Source organism: Takifugu rubripes, chromosome 9 (assembly GCF_901000725.2).
Source record: "Takifugu rubripes chromosome 9, fTakRub1.2, whole genome shotgun sequence".
NCBI lineage: Eukaryota > Metazoa > Chordata > Actinopteri > Tetraodontiformes > Tetraodontidae > Takifugu > Takifugu rubripes.
In genome coordinates, this window is record NC_042293.1 from 8,371,413 (window position 1) to 8,398,603 (window position 27,191).

General features: G+C 47.6%; 2 protein-coding genes across 6 annotated transcripts in view; one reads left to right on the plus strand and one right to left on the minus strand.

Annotated features, from left to right (window-relative positions):
• Nucleotides 1-16,154, plus strand: part of brsk2a (BR serine/threonine kinase 2a) — a 118,784-nt gene extending 102,630 nt beyond the window's left edge. Inside the window, exons 11-20 of one of the 5 annotated variants that reach the window (XM_029841686.1) lie at nucleotides 664-761; nucleotides 1,275-1,437; nucleotides 1,595-1,660; nucleotides 6,113-6,173; nucleotides 7,834-8,041; nucleotides 8,146-8,194; nucleotides 8,904-9,027; nucleotides 10,047-10,227; nucleotides 11,159-11,248; nucleotides 14,730-15,212. In XM_029841686.1, the coding sequence (XP_029697546.1) occupies nucleotides 664-761; nucleotides 1,275-1,437; nucleotides 1,595-1,660; nucleotides 6,113-6,173; nucleotides 7,834-8,041; nucleotides 8,146-8,194; nucleotides 8,904-9,027; nucleotides 10,047-10,227; nucleotides 11,159-11,248; nucleotides 14,730-14,950 (1,261 nt within the window). In that variant the 3' untranslated portion in view covers nucleotides 14,951-15,212. The other 4 variants (XM_029841687.1, XM_029841691.1, XM_029841689.1 and 1 more) reach the window with 4 other exon arrangements.
• Nucleotides 16,155-16,848: 694 nt separating this feature from the next.
• abtb2b (ankyrin repeat and BTB (POZ) domain containing 2b) overlaps nucleotides 16,849-27,191 on the minus strand; it is a 30,816-nt gene continuing 20,473 nt past the window's right edge. Inside the window, exons 3-17 of the mRNA XM_003967363.3 lie at nucleotides 26,538-26,748; nucleotides 22,203-22,355; nucleotides 21,746-21,911; nucleotides 21,559-21,648; nucleotides 21,337-21,438; nucleotides 21,169-21,265; nucleotides 20,590-20,725; nucleotides 19,984-20,261; nucleotides 19,719-19,897; nucleotides 19,512-19,617; nucleotides 18,983-19,085; nucleotides 18,805-18,892; nucleotides 18,660-18,728; nucleotides 18,430-18,543; nucleotides 16,849-18,289 (exon numbers count right to left, since the gene is read on the minus strand). Coding sequence (XP_003967412.2) covers nucleotides 18,056-18,289; nucleotides 18,430-18,543; nucleotides 18,660-18,728; nucleotides 18,805-18,892; nucleotides 18,983-19,085; nucleotides 19,512-19,617; nucleotides 19,719-19,897; nucleotides 19,984-20,261; nucleotides 20,590-20,725; nucleotides 21,169-21,265; nucleotides 21,337-21,438; nucleotides 21,559-21,648; nucleotides 21,746-21,911; nucleotides 22,203-22,355; nucleotides 26,538-26,748 — 2,126 coding nt within the window. The 3' untranslated portion in view covers nucleotides 16,849-18,055. The remainder of the gene's footprint in view (nucleotides 18,290-18,429; nucleotides 18,544-18,659; nucleotides 18,729-18,804; nucleotides 18,893-18,982; nucleotides 19,086-19,511; nucleotides 19,618-19,718; nucleotides 19,898-19,983; nucleotides 20,262-20,589; nucleotides 20,726-21,168; nucleotides 21,266-21,336; nucleotides 21,439-21,558; nucleotides 21,649-21,745; nucleotides 21,912-22,202; nucleotides 22,356-26,537; nucleotides 26,749-27,191) is intronic.

A 27,191-nucleotide genomic window follows, 5' to 3' on the forward strand; every position in this document is an offset into this window, starting at 1 on the left:
TTTAATAAAGTCTGCTAACAGGTTTTTTTTTTTTAGCTTTATTTTGCTTTTGCGTCTGTACCCCTGTTTTACATTTGCCCGGCCTCTTTAATTCAGTGCTAAATGAGTGTTTCGCTCTCCCTCTCCCCATCTCTGCCTCTCTCCTGGGAGCATCCTGTAATAGCGTTGGATGGGGAGGAAATTCTGCGGTCTCCTGCTCCCCTTCCTCTGGTTTATTTTAGCTGAAGTTGCAACTCTTCCTCTCTTTGCCTCCTACTGCTTTCCAATCTGTCTTTATTATGGAGGCCAATCCCTGGGCCTTTTGCGTAGACAGTACTGGCCCGAAGGCTTCCCGATTCAGACGGGAAGAAAATGGACGAACTTCTAATGTTTTCTCCATCTTTGGTAAACTCATAATTCTGAGGAAACAGTCAACAGAATAGAACACGACAGCTTAATGGCCTGTAAAACCAAACTGTTGTTTTAATGATAGAAGTGATTTCTTTGCCGTTTCACAATGAGCCCAAAATGATGTAAAGACATTAATCAAAGTGATTTTTTTTTTTTTTTTTTTTGTGCAGATTAATGTCTCGGATTTGAACTTTTGAAGACTCCAGGCTGGTTTTCAAATGTACTGTTTGAATTATTCAGCCTGTTCTCTCAAATCTTGTCTCCCTGCTGCAGTGACAACCAAGAAAAGATGATCTACTTTCTGTTACTGGACCGCAAGGAGAGGTACCCCAGTCAGGAGGACCAGAACCTTCCCCCTCGGAATGAGATAGGTGAGGCTCGGACAAAGAAACAAGCAGCAAATGAAACAATAAAACAAGAATAATGCAGGAGGAATTAATAAAGCAAAGGGTCAAAAGTATGTTGCTGCGGTCTGTGAGACGACCTTCGATGTGGGTGTGCATAGACAGGAACCATCATGGTGACAAATATATCCTTATTGGATGTGTCTATACAGGAGTCAAAGCAGTCCATCACTACTAGTTAAAGTGTCTCCTCATTATAATGTGCAAAACTTGTTGGTGTGTTAAAATGCAAATGACAGAGACAACATGTGTTAAATCAGGGGTGCCTAAATCCAGTCCCTGAGGGATTCGGGGCAAAGCAGGTTTTCTGTCCTACCAGCCAGGAAACGCTTACTCTAAGGAACGAGGAATCCCAGGTGGAAGCCGTGTCTTCCTGGTTGGACAGAAAACCCGGCTCATCTGCAGCCCTCGAGGACTGGATCGGGGTGCCCCGGTGATAACAGTATTAACTCGTACTGGATCCCTCTCCCTTGGGCACAGATCCTCCCAGGAAGCGGGTGGACTCTCCCATGTTGAACCGCCACGGCAAGAGGAGACCAGAGAGGAAGTCCATGGAGGTGCTTAGCGTCACAGACGGGGGCTCGCCTGTCCCAGCCAGGAGGGCCATCGACATGACGCAGCACGGACAGAGGTGCGGATGGAGGTGAAAACAAGAGAAACGTTTGAAGTAACTGAAGCCTCACGCGTCTCCGCGGAGGGGTGTTGTGAGAAGGCCGATGCAGGAGAAGGTCTGACAGCGAGCAGATCTGTGGAAACGCCAGCCTGACGCTCTGCCGGCTTTCTCTCCTGTCTCATTGTAGTAAATCAGTGTACAGTAAAAGCTTGGATATTCCCGATGCCCGTACAAAACGCAGCAAAGAAGAAAGGTATTCTCTCCCTCTCTTCCCCTCCTCTTGCCCTCCGTCTCGGGGGAGCGAAGGATGCAGCGGCGCTTCCTGCCCAAAGCAGAAAGTCCAACGGAGTCAACAGTTTTTGGCCTGAACCTTGAAAAGTTTAACTCTTTTAATTAATTTGATATTCCGCCTCACAAAGGCTGCATTTACAATTCAGGAGCTCGATACGCCCGCACCCCCACTCCTAGCATTAGCTCAATTATCTTTTCTTTTCATAATCTGAATGCTTTGATGATCAGGTCTCCCATGCTGTGTCCCACTTTCTCTGCTCGATGCACATTCCTCCATTGTGAAACCGTGCACGTGGAGCCTAGAGCCCCACGCCCGTAACACACAGCCCGCCGATTTAAAGTCTATTTCCTTATCTTCCTTTTTGCAAGTTATATATGGGCACATGATGCATATTTGCTCAGAGGCATCAACATGTGATACCGGGGGAGATGGAATCGGAGGCGGGTGCCGCTCTGATCAGGCAACGACGGGCAGATTGATGGAGAGCTGGCGCGGGGGAGCCGCGGCCCAGGGTGGCGTTAATAGGAGGCACCAGAGGAATCGGCAACCTTAGGTACACGAGCAGTGATTGCTCACCACAGCATCACCGGCACGGCAACAATAAGCCAAACTCTTCCAGTGGGAATCAGAAGTCACCTGTTAACTAAAGCACCAGCTTCATGTGGATTAGTACAACGTTATTTAAAGCACTCCGTGTTCAAAAGTTTGCCGACCCCCCCCCCTCCACACACACACACACACACACACGATAAAATACCTTAGACTTCAATAGAAGAGCTGCATGAACACATCCCGCCACAGTGCCTCCCAACATAATATCACCAACTCATCTCGCAGCAGGAAACCTCTTCAGACATTTTCAGCACGTTTCAAACACTCCTGCCTGATTCATTTATTCTTCTGAATTTTCGGCTCCAGGTTTATCTCCCGGTGTTTCATCGCCCCTTCATCCCCTCAGGCGATCCCGGCCTGATCGCTTCCTTCTTGTTTTTTTAAAGGTCATGTTGGTTTTCATCCACCCGCTCTGACTCGTCAGTTACAGCCTGACCCAAAATAGGCCACTTTATCAAACGTGGATCGTTTGTTTCTTGCCGCTCGTTCACGGACCTTTTATCATTTGGTTTGTGTGGTCAGAAAAGCTCCGCTGCATCTTTCCTTGCTAATTGATTGCTAATCACTGTGCTCCTACCCAATCCCAAACCAATGCCAGGGGCTCAGCCTTGCACCCCTCAGCCTCTCTCTCTTCCTCTGTCTTCACTCTGTTGTGTGTTGCTGACCTACAGCGCCAATCCTGCCACGTCCTGGTAGAGTCGCTATGCTAATGTAAAGGTGCTAGATTTTGAACAGACATAGGCAGATGATCAGAGGCTTGAAGAGGCCAGTACAATAGTCCCCCCCCCCCCCAACCCCCAGCCTCCCAGCTGCGCTCTGTAGCTTTTCCAACTGCAGTCATAACAAAACAGGCTATCGTCATCATTAGCGTTCCAGATTCTGTTGTTTTTCTGTCGTCCATCAGGTCTTTTATTGATCGTGTGTGTACAAATAGAAGATGGTGGAGGTTAAGCATATAAAATGGTGGAATCTGAGTCTCTGTGAGGCTTCCCTTATCTTTCCCCGACAGCAAACTTTTGCTGACAGCTCAGAAGATTCGTAGAACTCCAGATCAGAGCATGTCAGGGAGCGGAAAGACTTTCGAACATCTGTTTTGACAGGATACACTTCCACCAGCGTAAATGGAGTGCGGGAGGGGAGCCGGTTTTTATCTGAAATTATGCCACAAAAATGCCTCCATCCTCATTCAGAACTTTGCCCGTCGTCATTTTAAATCCTCTCAACTGGCCGTGTTACATTTAAATACATCTGACTGGCGGATGTTTAATTGAATAGATTTGGAATAAAGTCAGCAATAGGAGTATTAATGGAGACATTCCGGAGGCCCGTTTCATTCTCTTTATACCCACACATATCTCAAATTGACGTTAAAATCAAAAGAAAATGAAATCTTAACAACATACCAGGAGAAAAGAAGAGAGGTTAATGAGATGCTAATGAAATATGAAAAAGTGCTGCAGTGTGAAGAAAAGAATATCAATAGATATCTCCACAGATCTGCTCTAGTTACTTCCTGCGGTTTAAATGTGTTGGGTAGTCAAAGTACTCTGAATAATCGAGATCCCATGTTAATTATTGACTAATTTATTTAAGAGGCTCAAATGAGCACAAATAAAGCAGCTTTATCACTGATCTCTACAGCAGGAACCGTGGGGGTCTTGCTACATTTTAAAATTTGAGCAGCTGTGAATATTAATGCGCCAACGTCCCCGGGGAGTCGTCAGGGTTCAGGAAAAGAAATGAATTTAAACAGTGTGTTGATTTATTGGAATATCTGCTCCCCACAGGAGAACTCCAATGGCAGGACAGAGTCAATACAGGGGAGGGAGGGTGAGAAAAGTTGAACCTCCCTACCGGCTGTGACAGTTTAATTCATTTGCCCTTTGACTCTGTCTTTATTTAATTCCACATACTGGAACCTTTTCTGCACCTTCCGTTGGAGGAAGTTCAACATTTGACCCCCAGCACATATTTCAGAGGCTAGGAGCCACAACAGGACCATCACAGATCGAGAGTATGCACTTTAACTGGAGCAGTCCAGCATTATTAATGTCACTTAGGCAGGCCTAAAACTGCACAATTGTTTTTTTTAGTCTCAAGAATGACTTGACAGTCTTCTATATCGACTTTCCTGTGTTTATCAAGTGGAACTCCACCCATTGCACCATGCAACCGCTAGCTAGCTTCGCTGTTCCTTCTCATTGCCGATTTAATAACAGGCTGACTTTGTTAACGTGTAATGTCTGTTTGATTTGCAAATGCAGATTAGTTCAAACAAAACAGCCTTCGTACACGATTCAAGTCTTTCCAAAGCAGTGGCGAGCCTCTGACAGCCCATTACTGTACAACACAACCATCTGTAACATTAGCTTTATAGAGCTGCTGGTTGATCACCAGCAGATGTCTGGAACAATATGCTGGTGTTGGCCCGAGGATGCTGCGTTACGGTCACGTCTGGATAAACTACAGTCGGCTGCAGAGATGCAGGCTGCGCTGTGCAGCTAAGGGCAAGTCCCGCTCCGCCTCTGGACCTAAATGTAAATGATAACCACTGTCTGGTCATCGGCTTCTCGAAAACAAGAATCTTCCCCAGCGTCTGAACATCGCCCACTCATGTGTGCAATAAAAACACTGACAGAAGGGCCAGCGAAAGAATTACAGAAATAGCTGGTCTGTGGGCGTTCTATTATATGTCCTCTTTTTTGTGGCGCTTTTGTGTTGTATGCATGTTGGAGCTCTCATGGTGTATTTCTGATGGTTGAAGCGGATTTGGGCGTGATTAGAATATTATGCTCAGGTATCATGCTAATAGCCTTAAGCACTTACACAGGTTAGCGTCCAAATATGGGTGCTTCCGTGGTCGAGCAGGACAGCTCCACCATCAGTAATGGCCATTAGTCTCCATCCTTCCACCCGTCTCTTCATCCATCATCACTTCTCGGCTCCTTCCTTTACCACTTATGTTTAAAATGTCAGAAGTTCAAACAAGGCTTAAAAAAAGGTGGTGGGGGGGTCGGGGGGTGACACTGTTGTGGCGCCGAACAGCAACAATGAAGAGCAACAGAGAAGGAAAGACGATGGTATTAATAGATTGAATGACAAAAAGGAGCAGTGTTGTGACAGCGTGCAGCTGGCGTTTCCGAGTGATGACGGCCCCAGTTTGGTGTGTGTGTGTGTGTGTGTGTGTGTGTGTGTGTGTGTGTGTGTGTGTGTTTGTGTACGTGCGTGTGCGCGCACAGTTGATAGAGACAGATTGTCTTGTGATTGTTCATTTCTGAGCAGGGCTCCACTCGTAGGGGTTATTGACTGCATCTGTAGGGGGAAAGAGAAGAAAATGACAAATGGCACTCCACCAAATGTCCCACTTCATTTCCCCCTCAAGTTATTTTCCTCTGCTCCAGTGAAAAGACTTAAATGTCAACATTTATTATTAGTAAGCTGTAGGTGGCGTGGAAGATGAATTTGAATGCTAATCCAGGGAAGAGCGCCTACAGATTTCTCAAAGTTGATCGCTTCCATGCTAAATGCTGCAGGTAAACATTAGCAGCATACAGGCCGTGACCCCCCCCCCCCCCCCCCCCCCCCCCCCACCGTGCTGTGATGCTTTTACCCTCTTTGTGAGTAGTGGAAGGGCTGGATAGCAACGGCTGTGCTCAGTAGGAGGCTAACCTACGCTTTATTGCTTTCGGTGTGCTGCCTTTAACCCCCACCTGGGTTTACTGAAACACTGAACAGGTACATATGTTGATCCCTCTAATTATCTCTGCCCCCCCCATGTCTTCTCCCATGTTTGTACCACAGGTCGCGGTCTATTAGCGGAGCCTCATCTGGCCTCTCCACCAGCCCCCTCAGCAGCCCACGGGTGAGTCATGGCCCACTGTTCCAACACACACACACACACATGCGCACACACACACACACACACACACACACACACACACACACCTCTTGACCCCATTTTTGCAACTCTTGTTGGGGCTCCAGGTATCTAATTGCTGCTGATCCCACATTATTGCTGCCATTTTATTGCTATTTATGCCCAACCAAGTAAAAGCTACTCAGAGCAGCATTCCATACCTATACCCCCCCACCCACCCAACATGGCTCCTCTCTGGGGTTTAATATCTATTCTCTACAAGAGAATTATGCTCCGATCAGACTCGTAACTGCTTCGGATCTCTCTGTTAAAAACACACTTATAAACTTACAAGGGGAGGACCTGTCGACTCAGCAAACTTTCCCCCGGACTAAAGCCTCCACTCGCTCCATCCTTTCTGCCTATTATCCCTCTTTCTGTGTCCTGAACCCTGAGCCCTGTGAAAATCCAGCTCAGGGAATGCTTCAGAAAATCCCACTTTTCTTGCTCAGGGCTCGGGAGCTTGTGGTAAACTTTTCCAGCTGACTAACCTGAGAAGGCTCAAGATTAGCCAGGATCCTAAGACCAGCTGTGTGCACCACACGGGCTCTCTGCCGCCTGATCTGACAGGGAAATTGATTATTCAGGACCTCCCCGAGACCTGAAGCGAGCCCTCAGAAAGGCGTGCACACAGGAGGTTTGTGAGGTTTGTGCTGCAGGAGACCAGGTTTCAAACAGAACAGGTCTATTACTCAATCAGGAATCTGAGACTGGGGGATCTGCTCACGTGTGTCTGATGGATCCGACACGCTGCCGCCCCGCATGTTTTCGTAAAGAGTCTGATTTTGCTTTTGTTGAGTCTTTGTGCGTTTTTTGATTTGCACTTCTCGTTTATTCTCTCTTCTTCTCTGTTTTTTCCTTTTTGTTTTTTGTGATTCTTCCTGCGCACGTCTCACCTGCCTCTCTCCTGTTTGCTTGTCCTGCTTCCGGATGCTTGTTTGATGTGCTCCGCTTTCTTTTCGCTTCCCCCCCACCTAATTTATTCGTGCTCCTGCTTGTGGACCCGTGTGCCGTCCTTTGTTTTCACCTGTTTTTGTAACTCCAGCCCGTCCGGAAGTTTTGTGTGCCGCCTGTGTCTCCAGATCTGTCCCAGTCCCCTAACACAAGCCCCTGTCCGTCTCCCGAGCCCAGTCCCAGTCGCTCAGGCCCCCGTATCTCCACACCCAACTCGCTTGCTCCCGACAACGAGCCCCTCCCAGAGGCGCTCAACAAGACGCAGACGCTCCCCGCCAAGCCAAAAGTGGTCCCGAAGCCCCTGCAGGCCACCCGATCCAACCCGCTCCCAGAAACCTCCCCAGACGCAGCATCTGCAGCCAAATCGGAGCCCTCCTCCCCCTGCCAGCTCCCATCACAGCAACCGTCTGCCTCAGTGCCCCCCACCCCAACTTCCCCATCCGCCATATCCTCGCCTTTCTTCCCATCCCTCCTGCCCAACCCGAACAGCCCCCAGGTGCGGCGCTCTCGCTTCGCCGCCCACCCTCAGCTCTCTGTGCCCTTCAGCCCCCAGGTGCCTCTGTCCCCCATCCGGCTGCACCACTTCCACCCCGTTGCGCCGATGCCTTCGTCGTTCACTGACCACCCTCCCAAATCTATCCCCCTCATACAGGTTACCCCTCACCCCTCCCCTCGAGGCAGCCCCCTCCCTACCCCAAAGGGCACCCCAGTGCACACGCCCAAGGACAGCCCAGCTGGGACACCCACTCCCACACCACCGTCCAGCCCGTCCATCGGAGGCATGCCCTGGAGGACGCGTCTCAACTCCATCAAGAACAGCTTCCTGGGGTCACCACGCTTCCACCGCAGAAAACTCCAAGGTAGCGACGCCACAGACCATTAAACATTTCTACTTTGATATCTTGGTCTCTAACCCCCGCCCCCCCTCTTTCCACTTCCCTCCCTCCTGTATATTTGTGACCAGTTCCTACTCAAGAGGAGATGTCCAGCCTCACACCGGAGTCTTCCCCAGAGTGAGTACAGAAAACTTGGCTCCTCCAGGTTTGGCCGTGACCGCAGCAGATGGACGTTAATAAATCCATGAACGTGTGATTCTTTTTCACCTGCTGAGCTGCTGGAAATCTCCTCCGGTCTGGTTTGGGTAATACCAGGAGGCAGTAGGTTAGTTATGAGGAATGGTTGCCTCTGTGATGTTGCAGAACTCCCAGGGGCCTGATGAATTAGAGCTGGCCTAGATATGCCTGTTTGCTTTGCTGGCTGTCCTGATAGGCTACCACCATTTCTGGATGGGGAGAGTGCAGAAAGACGGCTGGAAAGAGCCTCTGTCGGCTGCAAACATCTTTACAGACACAAAGCATTAAGTAAATCTGTGTTTAAAGTTAAATAATGCACATTTGTCTCCGTTAAAGTGGATAATTGCAGATTCCCCATGTTGCTAGTTTGAATTTAGGGTTATCAAAAATATTTTGGTAGTATGATGATGACAGAAAACTTGGGTCTGTGGGGCTTATTAGTGGATGCAGGTGCTCCTTGTGCTCGAATGTGGCGAATTTATCGACCCGAGTTGACGTTTCTCTCCCTGCATAGCATTAGCTCATTTCCTTTGAGGTCTAATATTTATCACCACGTTCAGCTGCAGGGGCAGAATCCTCCGAGTGAGAAAATATTCTATTAAAAAAAATACATAATCATGTGTCTTCTCCCTGTCTTTAATGTAAACAGGCTTGCCAAGAAATCGTGGTTCGGTAACTTCATAAACCTGGAAAAAGAGGAGCAGATCTTCATCGTCATCAAAGACAAGCCCCTCAGCTCCATCAAGGCAGACATCGTTCACGCCTTCCTCTCGGTAGGCACTCTGCTCCCCTCCTTCCCACCACGAGGCCAGTGCGGCATCAGCGCGCCTGTATCTGCGGGCTATAACAGGAAGTTGTCTGTTCGGGCCAGTGTTGGCTGTGCAGGCCGCCCTCTTTTCTCTGAGTATTTACCAACATGCTTCTGATTTATGTAGCAATTCAGCGAACTGCTTGTGTTCAGCGTTTCTATTTCCTGTCTGACCGCAGCCTTGCTGGAGGTCAATAGAAAATCAGCATAGAGCATTGATCATTAGCATATAGATGCTTTGCCTCCAATCTTACATGTTGTGCACTCGTTTAAACCCGTGATGGGAGAAATTGAGAAACGGCAGAGATTATGTCCTTGAGTGGATCCACAAATGCACCGAGGAACGTTCAGAATTTCGCCCAGAATATGCATCTGCCAACTTTCCAGCGGCGCTCGTGGAGACACGGCGCACATAAGCGAACACCGCCTCGCCTCGCCCTGGTTAGATTTCACAAGGTCTAAATAAACGCAGCCTCTGCCCGTGCAGGTCGGTGTCAAATCTGCTTCCTCGTCCCTGCAGGGAGCTATTTTCTCCAGTGGAGGGGGGCAAGCAGACGATTGGCACCTGAATGGGTGGAATTATACCTCTCGGCACAGGAACATTAATGAAATGTCAAACACTCTCCAGAATTACGGTGGAACGTGACCATTTTTAAAGGCTCACCTGCTTTTTGGACACACAAATTAATTTGAGGTGGGAGAGCGTTACAGTATGTTGCTGGGTGACTTGAGATTACATTAGCTGAAGTCTCCCTGGCACGCACGGCTACTCCCCAAGGCATTAATCTCCTCAGAGCTTCAGCCGCAGCTCTGAAGTATGTGGAGGGTATTTTAATGAGGGTTTATTCACCTTTTCATTTACAAGGATTTGGAGAAAAAAGTAATACAAATGCTCCTTTTGGATAATCCTATTAACTGTATTTACGACCTGGTCTGACTCCTTCTGCTGCGCTGACTGACGCCTCTGCCTCCTGGTTCCACCAGATCCCCAGCCTGAGCCACAGTGTGATCTCTCAGACCAGTTTCCGGGCAGAGTACAAGTCTACGGCGGGCCCCACAGTCTTCCAGAAGCCAGTCAAATTCCAGGTGGATATCACCTACACAGAGAGCACAGCTGCCACCAAGGAGAACGGCATCTATTCTGTCACCTTCACCCTGCTCTCAGGTCAGTTAGCAGACGTCTTCCTGCCTCTCGCACACGCACGAGAAAAGTTCTCATCTGTCTTCATGGAAATGCACTTTTACTTCCTGTAATTTAAATCAAAATCAAAGAAAATTGTTGGGTTTCTTATTCTCCTTATGGAGGCTATTAATGCAATTACAGGAAATAGTTTTGTTGATGTTGGTAACATTTGATATGTTCAGTTTAGGCAGATATTAACAAAGACACTAAAATCAGGTTGGTTAGCGTCGGTTAGTATCTGTCTTTTAGTTTAATCATCCAGGTCATTGTGTGTTTGATATTTAAACCATAAAAAGGCTGATTTGTAGTGGTGTTGGACTTATGGGAAGGTCAACTACACATTTTACTCAGAACAAAATGAATAAAATCATCCCCTTTTTATATGCTGAGCAACACACTTGTAACTAATGAAGTTCAATTATGTTCGTGTCCAACTAACAATTACAACACAAGGGTTCTTCCCAGGTTTTATGTTTACAAACTGGCTGCCAAAAAAGAACAACCGCCTGAGGATTTTCATATTTTTTTTAATTTTCAGTCCTGAACGCTTGAAACGTTTTCCTCCCAAACCTTCCTGTGGGTAACAAGACGAAGTCTGGCTATGGAAGATTACATACCGAGCAATCATGCATGACCGCCTGTTCTTGCACACGCATGCATTGTCTTTTCCTACTTGCTTTCTCTCTAACACACACACACACACACACAGCAGTGGCTAGTTTTGGCCCTGCGGGTCCCTCCACATCACGGACCATCCACTGTCTAAAACAGCATATATCACCTTTTTCACCCTCCCAGAATGCACCTGTGGGCACATCCTTCTCTTGGATGGGGTTAAAATAGTGTCTTGGTCAGACACTGTTCTGTCTGACAGTGTTTCTTCTCTGTGTTGTTTTTGTTTTGCTGTTTTTAGGACCAAGCCGGCGATTTAAGCGAGTGGTGGAGACGATTCAAAGCCAGTTGTTAAGCACACACGACCAGCCCGGCGTCCAGCAGCTGTCTGGTGCGTTTGAATCTCTTTTGTTTGAAAAAAATCTAAATCTCTCCTGAAACCACTTCACCTTTGCCCCCACCACCTCATTCGGCCATCCCACCCCTCCCAGATCAGCCTTCCTCACAGCTGAAGCTCTTCCTGGTTGCTTGAGATTCCCTGATCTGCTTCTCGAACAAAGCGGCTTCCTCTGCATGCCCCTGCCTCGCTGCCCTTCCAAACGTGCTCGTTGCCCTCAGACTGCGGGCCAAAATTTCCTCTAGTTGCCCTGGCAGTGAAGATTAGAGCCACGCGTAAGCTGATTTACATTCTGTAACTCCTACCACTAAGACTGATTGTCGGAGCGTGTCACCATGGCAACACCACTGCACCTCTACACGTCCCACAATACACTGCACGGCACAACCACACCACACCTTGACTGCTGTTCTCGCCGTCTCTGCCTTCCCCCCATGCCCCACCAACCTCTTTTAGCTCCTGCAGAGGAGATGCAGGAACCTCTGGTTCTCACCATCACATAAACAGTCTCATCAAGGTTGTTCGACCTCTCCGTGTCGTGGTTGACAACGAACACTTGTGAGCCTTTTATGCTCTCGGTACACCATGCAGGACTAAAATAAAAATAAAAGCGCCCCCGGGATCCAACTCCACCTCCTCAGCATGTCCTCCCTCATAGATCGTTGCTGTTTTTGCCTCCGCTTTTCCCCTTAGACAACGGCTCCATCTGCTGGTCAAGTTAGGAAGCATCTGCCTAAAACGCACAATTCTTTTACTCGGGGGAAATTTCACTGTGTGTACGTTTGTATCAAGTCTGTGTCTGTATTTTTCTGTTGCATGTAGAGACACATCACATATAGAAATTTTAAGATCAACGCTATATGTGTATTGAGGCCAGACTATATAATAGGTCTGCATTTTACATTTAAAAGTCATTTGCAGGTTTTAAGGAGATTGTCTTATTTTCTGCTTGTCATGCTTTGACACTCTCGCCATCAGTCATTAATGTGCCTCCCTTATCCTTGTCATAATCATGGTGTTATTTGACAGGCAGAGGCAGAGACATGTGGGAAGTGTGATTTGCAGCAGAAAATGGTCGTTACTCATCATCACTATTAATCTGCCAATTATTTGGGACCAGTTAGTCCATCTTATTTCTATCTCCTATTAGCTGTATAAGTCTCAAGACTGGTCACTTTGTGTATTGTTCACTTCCATTTCCTCTGTCTCGCTCTGCTTTGACCTCCTAACACATCCTTGGTGCGACCTGGGCGCAGCGCCTTTGGCTGTGATTAAGGATAGAAGTGGTTTTGCATACCAATGCGTGTCGAACAAAAGGCCTCGTCAGGTTCTGGTCACCGTGTCCTCTAATCACCCTCCAGCAGCAGAGTAGCTGCAAGCTCAATTAGGAGACGACAGACAGGAACCATGTTGACGTAGACTTAAACGTCCTAGAAAAGGAAACATTTACCTTGATGCTGAATGAGTGAATTGAGATGAACCGAGAGTCTGGAATTGAATGAAGTGCACACACACACACACACACACACACACAAACATGACAGCAGTAAAATAAGAAGATGAATCCATCTCCAGACTGCTGCAGGCCATCCTCACGTTGACATCATGTGTGTTTTATATTGTTTTATATTAGGAAGGTAAAGATGTCTTTCAGTGCATAAACCAGCTATGATGCACACCCTCACACACCAGTGGGTGTGTTGTCACATCTGTGCAGCATCTCTGCCTGGTTTTACAGATGTCACTGTTTATTTGTCAACTCCAGGATTCTTATGCAAAGAAACTGTCCTACTTGTGAAAGGTAGCTCCCAGAGATGGGTGTGTGTGCACGCCTGTGTGTCTGTCTCTGTGTTCTTGTACATACTAGATAGTGAGTACCAAAATCTGCATTCTTCTACCAAAGTAAGGACGTGTTGGGGAAGTGAGCGCATTTTGGCTGGTCCTCAGAGCTGTTGAGGGTTCAGTTGAGGTTATACGAGGTCAGAGTTGGGGGGTTAGGTGAGATGGTTAGTGTAAGGAGTCTTTGTTAACATAGAGGTGCAAGGGTGTGAGGGTTGATTCTGCAGTGTTTAAACCATTAACCATCCACCACCTCACCAGCCCCCAGTGGGACCAGTAAGAACCTGTGCAAAGTGTTTCAGACTAACAGTTCGGGTGATTCAGTCCTGATGTGGATCCAGTTCACCACAACCACACCACAGTGTCACCATAGCCTCACTACAGCCTAACCACAGCCTCACTACAGCCTCACTACAGCCTAACCACAGCCTCACTACAGCCTCACTACAGCCTAACCACAGCCTCACCACAGCCTCACTACAGCCTAACCACAGCCTCACTACAGCCTAACCACAGCCTCACTACAGCCTAACCACAGCCTCACTACAGCCTCACTACAGCCTAACCACAGCCTCACCACAGCCTCACTACAGCCTAACCACAGTCTCACCACAGCCTCACTACAGCCTAACCACAGCCTCACTACAGCCTCACTACAGCCTAACCACAGCCTCACTACAATCTCACCACAGCCTCACTACAGCCTAACCACAGCCTCACTACAATCTCACCACAGCCTCACTACAGCCTAACCACAGCCTAACCACAGCCTCACTACAGCCTAACCACAGTCTCACCACAGCCTCACTACAGCCTAACCACAGCCTCACTACAGCCTCACTACAGCCTAACCACAGCCTCACTACAGCCTCACTACAGCCTAACCACAGCCTCACTACAATCTCACCACAGCCTCACTACAGTCACACCACAGTCTCACTACAGCCTAACCACAGACTCAATACAGTCTCACCACAGTCTCACTACAGCCTAACCACAGACTCAATACAGTCACACCACAGTCTCACTACAGCCTAACCACAGACTCAATACAGTCACACCACAGTCTCACTACAGCCTAACCACAGACTCAATACAGCCTAACCACAGCCTCACTACAGTCACACCACAGTCTCACTACAGCCTAACCACAGACTCAATACAGTCACACCACAGTCTCACTACAGCCTAACCACAGACTCAATACAGCCTAACCACAGCCTCACCACAGTCTCACCACAGTCTCACCACAGCCTACAAGTCTCACTATAACAAACGGTGATGAAGCTTCTCAACGTTGGAGCTTCGGTTGTTGACAGATGTTGACTGACGTTGCAGTCGTGGGTGGGACTGACTCCACCATCGACGCTTGTGTTGCTTCTCTGCACTGTCTCTTGGTTGCGGCCGACCTCTGACCTGCTGCTGGCACCAGCGTCGTGAATGGCTTCTTCTCATGTTTGCATCAGTGCTCCGTTACATGTGCACGGTTCATGCTCGCTGTGTCTGTCCGTCCTCCTCGTCGCCTCTGCTCGCTCTCTCGTACCTGTAGCGGCGTCTTCTTCCTGTGACGTTTATTAGTCTGTCTGTTCTCTCCCCCCCCTTTTTTGTCCCCTTCTCTTCCCATCTGTGCACCTAGGCAGCCCATTGAGTAACTTCTTTGACGTAATAAAACAACTTTTTTCAGACGAGAAGAACGGACAGGTGCCCTACCCGTGCGGCACGCCCTCCAAGCGCTGCCCCTCGCCCATGCACGTCCGGAGGCACGACACAGAAAATAGCGACAGCAAGTGTCCCTCAGCGGGCCGAGACAGAGCCAAGCAGACGGTGGCGTCTGTGGGGGGACAGGAGGAGTGTTAAAGAGAGTCGTTGTGTCGTTGAGCCAACACCCCCCCCCAAGATCCTCTAGCTGTACAAAATCACCCATGGACCTTTTTTGTATGGAATTACTTTCTATAGATAGAAATATATTGAGAGAATCATAGCTATTTTACAAATACACCCTATATTACACACACGCCCGCATCTCATGCGTCCACCGTCATCACCCCCCCACATCCTAACCCACCTCCCTTAGCCATCTTTCTGTGTGTTTGTGTCCCGTGCTGATGACTTGACTTGTTTCTGACACCAGGAATTATCCAGAAAACCTATTAGGTCGCTCCTCCTCCTCCTCCTCGTCCTCCTCCTCCTCCCCTCCCGAGCGCGCCGAGAAAGATGAACACTTGCTGACGGGAGGACCGCTTTCAGAGGTGCACTGAGAGGGTGGAGGGTTGCCCTGGAAACAGACCCCGTCACGAAGACTCCTGCCATCATCTTCCTCTGCCCCCATTTTCCCCCCACCTCTGGCAAGTAGATGAGCATAGTTTTAGTGTTCCCTCTCTCCCTCTGTTCTCTCTCTCTGTAACACTCATGCACACACTCCAGTGAAACCAGAACACACACACACACACATTCTCTTTTCCTGCCGTCGAGTATTGGATTCCGTATTTTCACAGAAACACACACTCACCCAGGCTGAGCCGGCATAGAAAAACTCTGGGATGTTAAAAAAAACAAAAGAACCACTGACTGACAGCGAGGAGGAGTTCCGAGGACGCCAGCTGGATTGTATCTCTTTGCTTTTTAATGTACTTTGTAAAGAACTGGGTTTAAAATACCGACTTTATTAGAATCTACTCTATTGCTGCAAATCGAACTGGAATAGTGATTTCAGAGAGGACTGGGGGGGAGGATGATTAGATTGTAATGGGTCGGGGACGTGGGTGGGAACTTAAATGAATGATCTATTCTGTTGTACAGACTGAAATCATTTCATATCTTTAAAACAATTGAAATGTCTTGTGACGCTGTTTAGATACCATAAGTTCAGGTTGGTGAACCTGTGACCACCACATGCTGTTGTTTTCAGTCCGTCTGTGTAAGTTTTCGATACCGTTTCCGTCTCTGTTCGACCAGACGCTCCCGTCATCTGCAGCACTTTGTCTTCGGTTCCGTCTCTTCTTACCCCTCTCTCTCTCTTTAGTCTCACGTACCAGCAGTAGGAGTAGAGGACAAAAAAAAACCCCACAAAAAAACAACCTCATAAATGCAACTGTGGATATTTTTGTAAATCTCTTTTATTTATTCATCTCACTGTTTTGAATTCCTAATTTATTATAACTTGGCTATTTATATGAAAAAAGCTGTTGGGTCCGTTGAATGTTATTTATTACCCTCTTGTGTGTTTGTAAAATGGGGTAACATTTGAAGAAAAAAAATATAATTTTTTTTTTTTCTTTTGGTCTGAATTCTGTGAACAGTAACTGAAAAACTATTCCTGCTTCTCTGAAGAGGGAACTTGTGCAAACCCTTTGGAGGAAAATTATTTACCAGTAATTTAAGAATGTAGACTTAGCCTCTTTTTGGAGAGGAAATATGCTCTTCTATTGATATTTGTCAGTTTCATATTATCGTGCTTGTAGGCCAGGCCCGAGGAGGGGACGTCTCCTCCTTCTCTTTGTAAATAGACAGACGAGTCGTGGGGGTTGATTGTCTTCTCAGCCGTGCCGGGGATTCCTGCTCTATGCTTTTAGCTTGTATTGCTGTGTGCATGTCAAACACGAGCTTTTCTTTGCATGGCTTTAGTGTTCATGTTCCATGCCAAACTCACTCCTCTCAGCCTTTATCGATTCTCTCCACAAATCAACCTTTTTAACTGTTTTAATCCCCCTCCAGCCCCGTCTGCTTTTATTTGTTTTGGGTTTGTTTTTTTTTGGTTTTTTTAGCTGCCCTCCCTCCCCCTCCTCTTATCTTGTGCACAAAGCTTTTGAACAATGCTTCCTTTCCCCTGTACCTCTCTCTGGATGGCTCATATTTCTGGGCTTTCGCTACCCGTTTGGTGAAAGAGGCACAGCGAGAGGACGTCGGTACACAAACAAAGCAATACCCTTCTATTGTTCCCTGATTTTTCCGTTTTCTACGATGGGAAGCTGGCAGCACCATCCAGTGATTCCGAGGTCCAGAGCAGGAAAAGTGACTGATGTAATCCCCATATGAAATAACTGTGAGCATCTTCACTGCTGATACAAATAAACTCATTAAGTCATGGTGTGCTTGCTTTTGTTTAATTCTGTGGGTCTGCACAGGTAAGTGTGAACCTGCAAATGCATCCGCGCTGTTCCTGGAGTTCAGGTAAGCCTCCACACACCCACACGAGCAGATGGCAGCTTTGGTTGCAAGAAAAAACCATGCATCTGCTTTAGAAGGTTTATTACACTACACAGCAGCAAAACAGACTTTATATATTCCAAAATCGCACATTGGATTCTGCTGCTTTACTGGAGTTGGAGTATTAAACTTCTGCTTATTTAAGCTTAATTATCTGTTAAAACTGGCAGAACGCAACAATAATAATTTGAAAATTATAATAAAAAACAAAGGGAACACCCTGATAAATAGTCTCACATCTGATTTTTTTCTTCCTCGTTAAATAGAAAACGTCCGCACCACTCAAGTGTCTTAAAATTAAAACATAGTTACACAAAAGTATAAAGTTTTAAATGATGCAGGAGAGACAACTACCTCCCACTCTGAATTATCGGTTTAAACGAAGCCAAAAGTCCAGCCAGGCCCCCTCTGACTCCTCCAGGAGGTCCATTCTGTTCTCCGCTCCGGAGAGGTTCTGGACGCTTTGTCCGCTAGAGGGCAGCATTATCCCATAATTGAGTGCTCACCTGACGCGTTTGCGCGGAAACGTTCTGAGCCTGGGATAAAAGGACACAACACTGTCCAGTTTTGACACTGCAGCTCTTGCACTAAGTATGAAACACTGAATTGTCCTGCATTCGCTGACACGTGTCCTAGCGTCATGATCAGATACTGGCAGTAAGGGTGCGTAAACGGTTGATCCGATTGCGGAAAGCGACGAAGGCCCTGTCCTTCCGCTCATGTCGTCTCTTCACAGCAGGCGTCTGTCGCTGCCCCTCACACTCTGGAGGTGACGTGGAGGGAGCGCAGCCTTCGAGCCAGCGTGGCCTCCAACTCCTCCATGGCTGAGTCTCCCCGGCTATGAGCCAGTGTGGAAGTGGTGACGTTGCCGTGTCGGGAGCAGGGTGGTCCCAACAGCAGAGTCTTGAAGCTCTCCTTTTCCAGTAGTGATGGCATCTGCTGCAAGAAGTAACTTTCACAGAAGGAGCTCAGCTCCTCTGAACCATGAGCCTGGAAAACAAGAGCACAGCGAATGTTTGGAGGGGTCAATCTTTTTTGACATCAAGTAGTGTAAAATGTAGTTATTTGACAGTTTTAATAGACGTGCACGTTTTTCTTTGACTTTGACGTCGACAGAATGGGTGTGTTACCTTGGCTGTCTTGTAGATGCTGACTGCGTTTTCCAGGTTGATGTGCTGAGAGCAGATGAGTTCACAGTGTCTTTGCAGCACCCCCAGCTGAAACATGCTGGCAGCTGACAACAGCTGAGAGAAGCAGACAGACAACCTTTAACTCTCAAAAGCTGTCCGACCCAAGCCATAAAAGTTCAAAATTGACAAGTGATAACACAAGTGTAAATGTGCCGTTTGGTGTTTCTTACCTCCAGCAGGTCAGGAACATTGGTCTTCAGAGACTCCGTTCCTCCACAGTAAAGGTATGACATCATCATCTGCACAAGGGCACAAATCTATTTTATCAGGATTCATTGGGGCAGTTTTTTTTTTTTCATTGAATATAAATGTTACCTGGAAAATGTTGTATTTCACGTCACTGATCTCAATCTCTTTCTTCGGGTTTCCATCTGGGCCAAAGGAAGCCAGCAGAGATTTGAATCTGAAAATAATTAGAGTCAAATCTCCATAATGATGTTAGAGTCAGTTGCCGGGAGAGTTTCTCTGCATGCCGCCGCGCAGCGAGACCCACCTGTCAGAAGCTGTGACCAGCAAGACTCTGTGGCCGTAGAAAGGTTTCCCGTCCACCACAAACGTCACGTCTGACATCTCCTTGTTGTTCAGGAAATGAGGGTCTGATGAGGAAAAAACCCACACACCTTCAAGCCTCATTCACAGCTTCATTTTAGTGACAAGGAGCCAGTGTGGTTCATGTGAGGTGGGAGTTCAGCTCCATCTCGAGTGCAGGTGGCTCATGTTTCTGTCCCACATGGATTAACGAGTGTGTTTCAGGTTTCAGAAACGTTAATGTGAATTTCTCTGGTGTTACAGTGTCTTTAAAAACCATTCTCTATAATCTTGATCTTAACTGGTCTACATTCTCTTACTCTGATCAGAAAATTGACACATTCTATCATTTTTTTCTCCTGCATGTTGCAACCTTTTTTTTTTACTCTCTTTTAATCAGTCGCATGTTGTCCAGAACGTGTAGATAATCAGCACATTATCCGGTAATGAATGAGCCACTGTGCATGAGTACACATCAGAGTTGATTTCCTTACCCAACTGTGCTGAAAGAGCTGCCTTTATTTCTGGGATAGCTGGAAGAGGCGCGGGGCCAAAACAGTGACTAAAAATAGCTGCCAACTGCTGCACAACAGCATCATTCTGGAGGAGAGTGACAGAACAGGGAGCGGCGCATTACAGGACACGTCTGAGAACGTGGAGAAACATGACGGGACATGGCGGGTGTGGCGTCTGATGTTAACCTTGGAGGTGCGCAAGATGTTGAACATGAGGGGCAGGCCGACGCTGACCAGCTCCTCGCAGTAGTCCTCCTCCCTGATGGTGGTGAACTCTCTGAGCAGTGACATGGTGATCCCTGTCCTGGACTGCTGCTGGGCGCAACGCAAAGATTCCAGCCACACGTGCAGCTTCCATGGAACCCCTGCGCCGAGAACGGGAATATGTGACATTTTCCAAATGAAGAAGTGTCAGCGTGGGTAAATCTTCCGCCCATCTTTGGATAGTTACCCAGAGCTCGAAGCTCCATGGTGACGTCCAGGTAACCGTGCTCTGCGCTGTAGTAGCTCGCCTCCTGTAAAGCCTTCATCCGGGCCTTGCAGAGCCTCAAGATGCCCACCTCGGGAAGGGCCCCAGGCGCTGGGGACGGGGTGCGGAGTGGCGAGAGAGGGACAAAAGGGCAGATCCCAGCTTCCTCGCCCTCCACCCCCTCTGCTAAGATCTCCTCCAAAGACAGGACATCCTCTTTGACCTGCTGTGGCTGAGTTAGTAGCTTTCTCAGCACATTCCTGTCAGGATAAATGGGAGGAAAAGGACAAAGGAAGAAGGGAAGAAAGTGTGAAAACTGCGACACATAGCTCCATTTCTGTGGTCTTGTACCCTCCTCTGATTACATAATCTGTCACCCTGGTAGCAGAATGTGAAGTGTTGAGTCTACAGGGTGTTCACACACACGCTCAGCGAACAGGTGGAAGTGTTCTGGGGCAGTAGGTGTTAAAAGACAGATGGGTTCGACTGCAGACGCAGGTCAAGTGTGAAACTGCGCCGATACATGCGAAGGCTGATGGTTCTGCAGCCGACTGCAGCCTGATTCAGGTCACTCCGAGGGACGCGTACCTGTGTCCATGTGCAGCAGCGTGACTGAAGCAGTTCATGTCCTCATAGAGGGATGACGTCAGGGCGTTCCCGCTGTGGGTCTTGGATAACGGGTCTGCACCTCGGGCCAGGAGCAAGCTCACCATCTCGTAGTTGCCTGAGACAGAATTCGTGGACACAGATGCTAGATCTGTGAAACCATCACTAACATCCTCCATGCAGTTACTTGTTTTGTGGTTCTCTGCTTTGATTCTCTTCGCAACTTTTGAAATCACTGTAATAATTACAGGGATAAAATGAGGACTTCAGATTTTGTTTTCAGACAAGTAAACGCATTCAAGTTGCCTGCTATTTACACACTGCCAGCGCTGCTATGAAAAGCATGTGTGTCTGCAGCTATGCGCAGCTTTCAGATGATCCCACACAGGAATGTTGCCCAGAGGCTTCTAACCATCTTCAGACAGCTCTGTTGCTTTCACTATGGCGTCATTCATCCTCTATTCGCTCCATCTGCCAGAGCGTCCATCATATCTCCACCTTCAACCGTCTACAGATTTCTGCCTGCATAAATGCTATTAGGTCAGACGTGTGTGTGCTCACCTGCTGAAGAAGCCAGCTGCAGCGGCGTGTCCGCCGTGCTCTCCTGTCCGTTGCGGACTGCAGCTCCCTCCACGTTAGCTCCTGCGTCCAACAGAAGCTGGAGCCACAAAGCGTCTGTTAGAAGGTGTCGTGTTTGGCATCCTCTACCTCGGTGGTGCAGTAACTAACCTGCACTACGGAGATGTGTCCGTGCAGCACGGCGAAGGTGAGGGCAGCCCAGCATCGACTGTCGGGATGCACGGAGGGGTGTTTTGGGGAGCACGGTGGAACCTGACAGCAAGCAAGGAGCTGATGTTACGCATACGAGCTCATAAACGCCGATAAGTACCTATATTTATGCAGCACGTGTATAAATATGTCCGTGAGCTGAAATCCTCTAAGCATATTTACCGCCACATCCAGGTTGGCCCCGGCATCAATCAACATCTGGACCAAGGCCTCATCTCCAGCTGCGCAGGCATACATCAGCGGCGTCATCCCCTGAGTGAGCGATGACCAGAAAGGAGCCAATGATTCATTAAGTGAAGCCGAGAAGTCGTGTATCATCCTGAACAAAGCTGTGCCAGATGTTCCGTACCTGGTCGTCCATGCTGTTGACCCCGTCTGGCCCCAACAGATCAATGGCTTGGCCGATGAGATCCGTGCGTCCGCAGTTGAGCATCCGGAAACCCAGATCGAGATGGAACTTGTCCGTGGCGGCTTTGGAGTCAAGTCGCTTAAAGGAGCTGAAGCAACATTCAGGCCTGAAGATGCCAACACGAGACAGTAACGTCAGACGCTGGTGCAGCTGGGGGTAATGCAGACTTTACATTTCCAAACACTAAATCTAACTACATCTTGGTAAGAAAATTTCTGATCCTCCCAAGAAAGAAATAAAAACATCATGCATCATCTGAAGTCATTGATGTGGTTTATTTTTAGAACGCTGATGCGTTGCTTCTTGAGTTCATGCAGCAGCTCGGAGAGTCGCGTGATCAGATCTGGGTTATAAATACAAGCAGTGGGCCTGAGTAAATGTTTGCGCTCTCAATTACTTCAGCTGTCTTGGTTCACAGTCCAGCCCTGGAAGCAGCAGCCTGGCGGTCTGTCTGACATCATCGCTGTCCACCAGCAGACTCTTGCGATGTTCGGCATGAACTATGGCCACCCTCATCCACTCCATCAGAGGAGGCAGCAAGAGGAACGGCCTGGGAAAAAAGACGGATAACACTTAAGAAGGTGTGTCACTTCTTGCCAGCCATGTCTGCAGAGCTCCTGAGCAGCCAGACATGCTGAGCCCACATTTCTTCACTCATGATTCAGCCCTACACATGGGGGGAAACCCCCTCAGATGATTTACTGTATGTTTCTTTAAGTTCTTCCCATCATCCCTGTACAGTGAGTCACTTTTAAACACACGTAAACATCTACCGGTATTAGACCCAATCATCTCTCATTTTAAAAATCCTCCCTCACAGAATCAGACCATCAGTATAATCAGTGTTTGTATGCAACGTTTGTTTAGACTAGATACATTCAGATGTGAACGCTGATTTCATCTGTGCTGCAGCATTTGAATAATCAGCCTATTTATAAACCAGCGCGACCAGAATAAAGGCCGAGTTACACCCAACAGAAACATGTCATGAAAATGAAATCAAAACGTAGCTGTGCTGATGTAACTGCGAAGGCGTCTCAAAGCGCTGTTTATCACGGGGGGGAGGGGACAACGGTGGGTAATTCCAGATAACCAGCCAGATGTGGCGTCACAGATAGCCATATGTGCAGCGAGCGTGCCTGCGAACCATCACACATTAGCCAGTCTCACTCTTGTTTGGATCTGAGCCCCTACAGCCGCCGTCATAGTGTGTTAATGATTGTTTGAACACCGTCTCCGTGTTATCACAGAGCTTCTGAGCTGTCGTCCTCCTGCTGTGATGTTATTCTTGGCTCACCTTTGTTCCTGGAAGACGCAAACACTTGAATGCATATCAGGAATACAGATGAGCCTCAGGCATGAGCGGAATAGGGAGATGATGCACACTATAGATATACGGCCTGTTAGTGCACTCTGCAGGGTCATTTATCCTCATCATTGTGGTTGCTGGATGCAGCTAATTGTGATATCCTAAAAAGCACTCTTTTATTACAGCCGTGTTAATAATGTATATTGTAAAGTAAATCTTCTCCCTTTTATCGGGAAGGTTAATGTCCAACTAGACAGTCTAGTTGTCTAGCATGTTTGCAACACTACTGGGAAGTAAATGGGGTGGTGCTGTAATGAAGCGGGGGTGTAAAGTGATGAGAAAGAAGTGTTCCTGTGAGGAAGTGGCCTTCAGGATCAGCTTTATACTCCTCTAAATGGGCCTCACTTACGGTAACACAAATTGGTCTGCATTCATTCATGAGTGCACGTGCTCTCCTCAGTCTCCCCAACCTGCTACATTCCCGCCTGCTGGCCTCCAGGCATGAGCGCTGAGCTAATCCAGTACGGCTTGACTGCAGCCTTGAGCTTTTAACACTTACTGCTTATTGATCCGTCCGAACGACTCGGTCTCTTCTCCATTTTAATCAGCGCTTTATAACCTGCGTTTCACCGTGTCCTTTTAGTGCAAAACACAGCTTGAAGCTGCAGGTTTAAACCGATTATTTTACCAGTTAACAGTCAGCACTGTGCAGATCTTTACATGTGGGGAAAAGTAACGACTGATACCAGCCAACCGAGGTCATATGTGTGCGCACACCTTAGCCAGTGGCCTATGACTCGAGACAGATGGAAGTACGTCTGGCCCCGGTCCCACCATTAATCGCTCCTTCTTTCCTCAGACCTTCCTCCCTATCTGAACACATTACCGCCCAGCTGACCTCTGTCTGGGTTACAGGCCGAAGGGTTTGAAATGCAAACTTCAGCCTGGTCGGAGATCAAAGCTGAGCTGCCCGCTAACTCTGAAACAGGATAGCACTTCTGGCTAGTCTGGTGACCCGGCTACACATAAAGAACAGCAGGATGTAGACACACACACACACATACACACACACACACGCACACACACACACACACACACAGACTGCACACATTCACGTTTTTATTCCACCACGTTGCTGGACGTAAAGTGTCAACTAGCTCCCCAACATGGTCAGGTGTGTGTGAACCGTTGAACATAAAAAGGTGTTTCTCGCCCCTGAAGGCACCATCACGTTGTTCACGGTGCCCTAAAGCAAACGAGTTTACGATGATGAGACACTTCAGTCGGGTCTTAAAGCAGATCCCCATCACGTCTTGCAAAGGCTGAAGGTTAATCACTGATCCAGAGTCAGATTACCCTCATAAAGGCAGAACAAGCAGAAAGATAACCATATCTGGTGTTTCTCGAGCTGGATGTGAGCGCCGAAAGCCAATTCTTATCAGCGAAACACATCTATCCATTAGTTCTCCTTACTGCTCTGAAGTTAGGGTGGTCTGCTCAACAGTTCCACAGCGCCTGTTCCTACACACGAAGTTCCAAATGTAAATTTGACCTTCAACTGCTGCTTTTAGTGGGTAAAAAGTACACCCAGATAAGGCGACTGCCACACTTTCATGTAATCTTACACTCTGGGACTACACGATGATCCACACCTACAGCCTAACCAGCAGGTTTAGAGGATCTTGACAACAGCGTGACTTACACACACGGAGCTGCTGCAGTAAGGCTCTCAGCAGGCTCATCACTGTGTTGGGGGATGTGGGGGTTTCGGGGTTCCCACAGATATTTTTGTTAAGCTCACCAGAAAAACTGAGCGAGGGGGATTATGTTGGCTGTTAAAGGACTGAATTCTACATTTTAGTGGTACCATGAACACGTGCTGTAATCAGAACCAGGTCTGTAAAGCTCTGCTCCACCACCTTAGTCTGTAAGAGGTTTATGGCAACATTCACATCTGCTTCATGCAGGCAAAACTCAGGGCAGGCCTAGAAATAAGAACAGAATGTGAGAGATAAAAGTGTAGGAGACCCCTGTTTCATCTCACACACGTGAGTGATATACAGCCAGCATTAAAACCACCTGAGAACATGGAGGAATGAGTCGGGGTAGTGAAAAAGAGATTTATGTTTGCTCCCAGTTCTTTTTGAAGCTAATAAGCAGCCCACCTTTTTCTGCTCACGCCGTGTCTGTTCACCGTTAAGACATATAAGAGCCACCTGGTTCCACACGCTCGCACACTCACACACGCACGTTGATATAGGCAGGCTGATTTCCAGTGGCAAAACGTTCACACGGCTCGGCTTCAAAGCGGCACACCCTAATGCTAACCTCACGACGGCAGAGGAGACACCGACAGAGGAACTCCTACCCACAAACACGCAGCAGCTTTTGTGTGCTCCAGTGCAACCTTGGGACAAATGCATAACTCTGTTCAGAGAGTGTAATTAACCTTTACACATGCTTGCACGGTTCCCACTGACACTGTAATATATAGTTACTTGTCTCTTCATAACACGTGGGTTACTGGGAGTTTTCTTTGAGGAACAGAAGACAGATGGGAGGCCAGGCTGCAAGTTAAACATGCACGTAAAACACCAACATTATCTCTCTTTAACTGACAGCAAATGATCCATCACAGTTGTTTAACTACTAAACAATTACAGAGCCGGAAATCCACGAGTGTACGTGTGCAACTCTGGAGGCAACTTTGGGGGAAATGACTTGACTCAGTTTAGTTTTGCCCTAACCTTTCAATGGGATCCCAAAAATACATATGATATTAAAAGAATTAAATATACTACACTTGTCCATCCGGGCTGTTTAAAAGTGTATCTGCTTATCTGCGGACTATAAAGGATCGCAACAGAAGAGGTAGGTTACTGAATAAAAGACAATCAGTGCCACTTACAACCCTAAAATCACAAGTCTGTGGCTAATTTAAGCTTTAGAACAAGCAACTTCACCCTTTTATCTATCATTTACACACCTGGAGCCTTTAGCTCACCTGTAATTAAAACACAGCCAGACACAAACGCAGCCAGAGAGAGAATTCACACTACAGTGAGCAGTGGATAACAGAGCTGGGATGGCCGAGAGGCTGATTTAGCTAGTTAGTGTCTACTTGTTAATAACTGAGGAAGAATATTATTGCATTTTCTTTACTGCAGCCATTTGTCACATTTACGACAAAGCCATGGATCAAATTAAATATTTTCAATCCTAGATTTGATCAGTCAAAACAAATCATTGTATATAATGCATGAAAGGAGGGGCCATGTTAGTGTGGGACAAGTCAAGGGTGGATCCAAAACTAGAATGTGGAAAAACCCATGACCGTCTGAGATTAGATCTGTTATTTAACAGACTGCGATACACTTTGCAGGGATTCTAAAATGTTCTGGTCCAGCCGTGCGTGACTCCCACCTCTCTTTGCTGAGGGCCATGCGAGGGGGATCTAAGTTGGGATTCTCCATGGACTCCATTTGCGGGCAGCGCAGGAAATAGTAAAGGGTGTGGAGGGCGTCCGGTGACCAGGACACGGGCTGCTGGGGACGGACATGGCGGGCTGGGCTCAGTCCAGGCCGCATGGAGCTCAGGCGCTGCATGTGATGCATCGCTCGGGACACCAAGTCACCTGCAATAAAGGAAACATGAAGACCAACGTGATTATATTTTCTTAGTGCTTTCAGCGCTGGACTTGTAAGGACATCCTGGGCGACTTCTGGATTTCCCCCGAACTGAAACCACTTCCACTTAAACTTCCTCATTACTCATTACTCACCCTGCGCGTCTGCGGCTAATTTGCCATTAGCAGTTTCATTATCAGTAAGCAGAACCAGACGGCCAGTCTAAATACTCATTCATCTTTAAGTAGGAGCTAATAGACCCACAGAGCTTTGATCACAGGCTCTAATATACTGTTTTCGATCAGTTCATTTCAACCACTGGACCCAAACTGGATCTAATAAAGATTATCCAGTTATTCACTCTCTCTGGACAGCAGCATAGATGGTATGTTATATTCTAACCTACACAAAGGTGCAATCGATGCCGTCAAGCATCGGTGAAAGTGAGGGT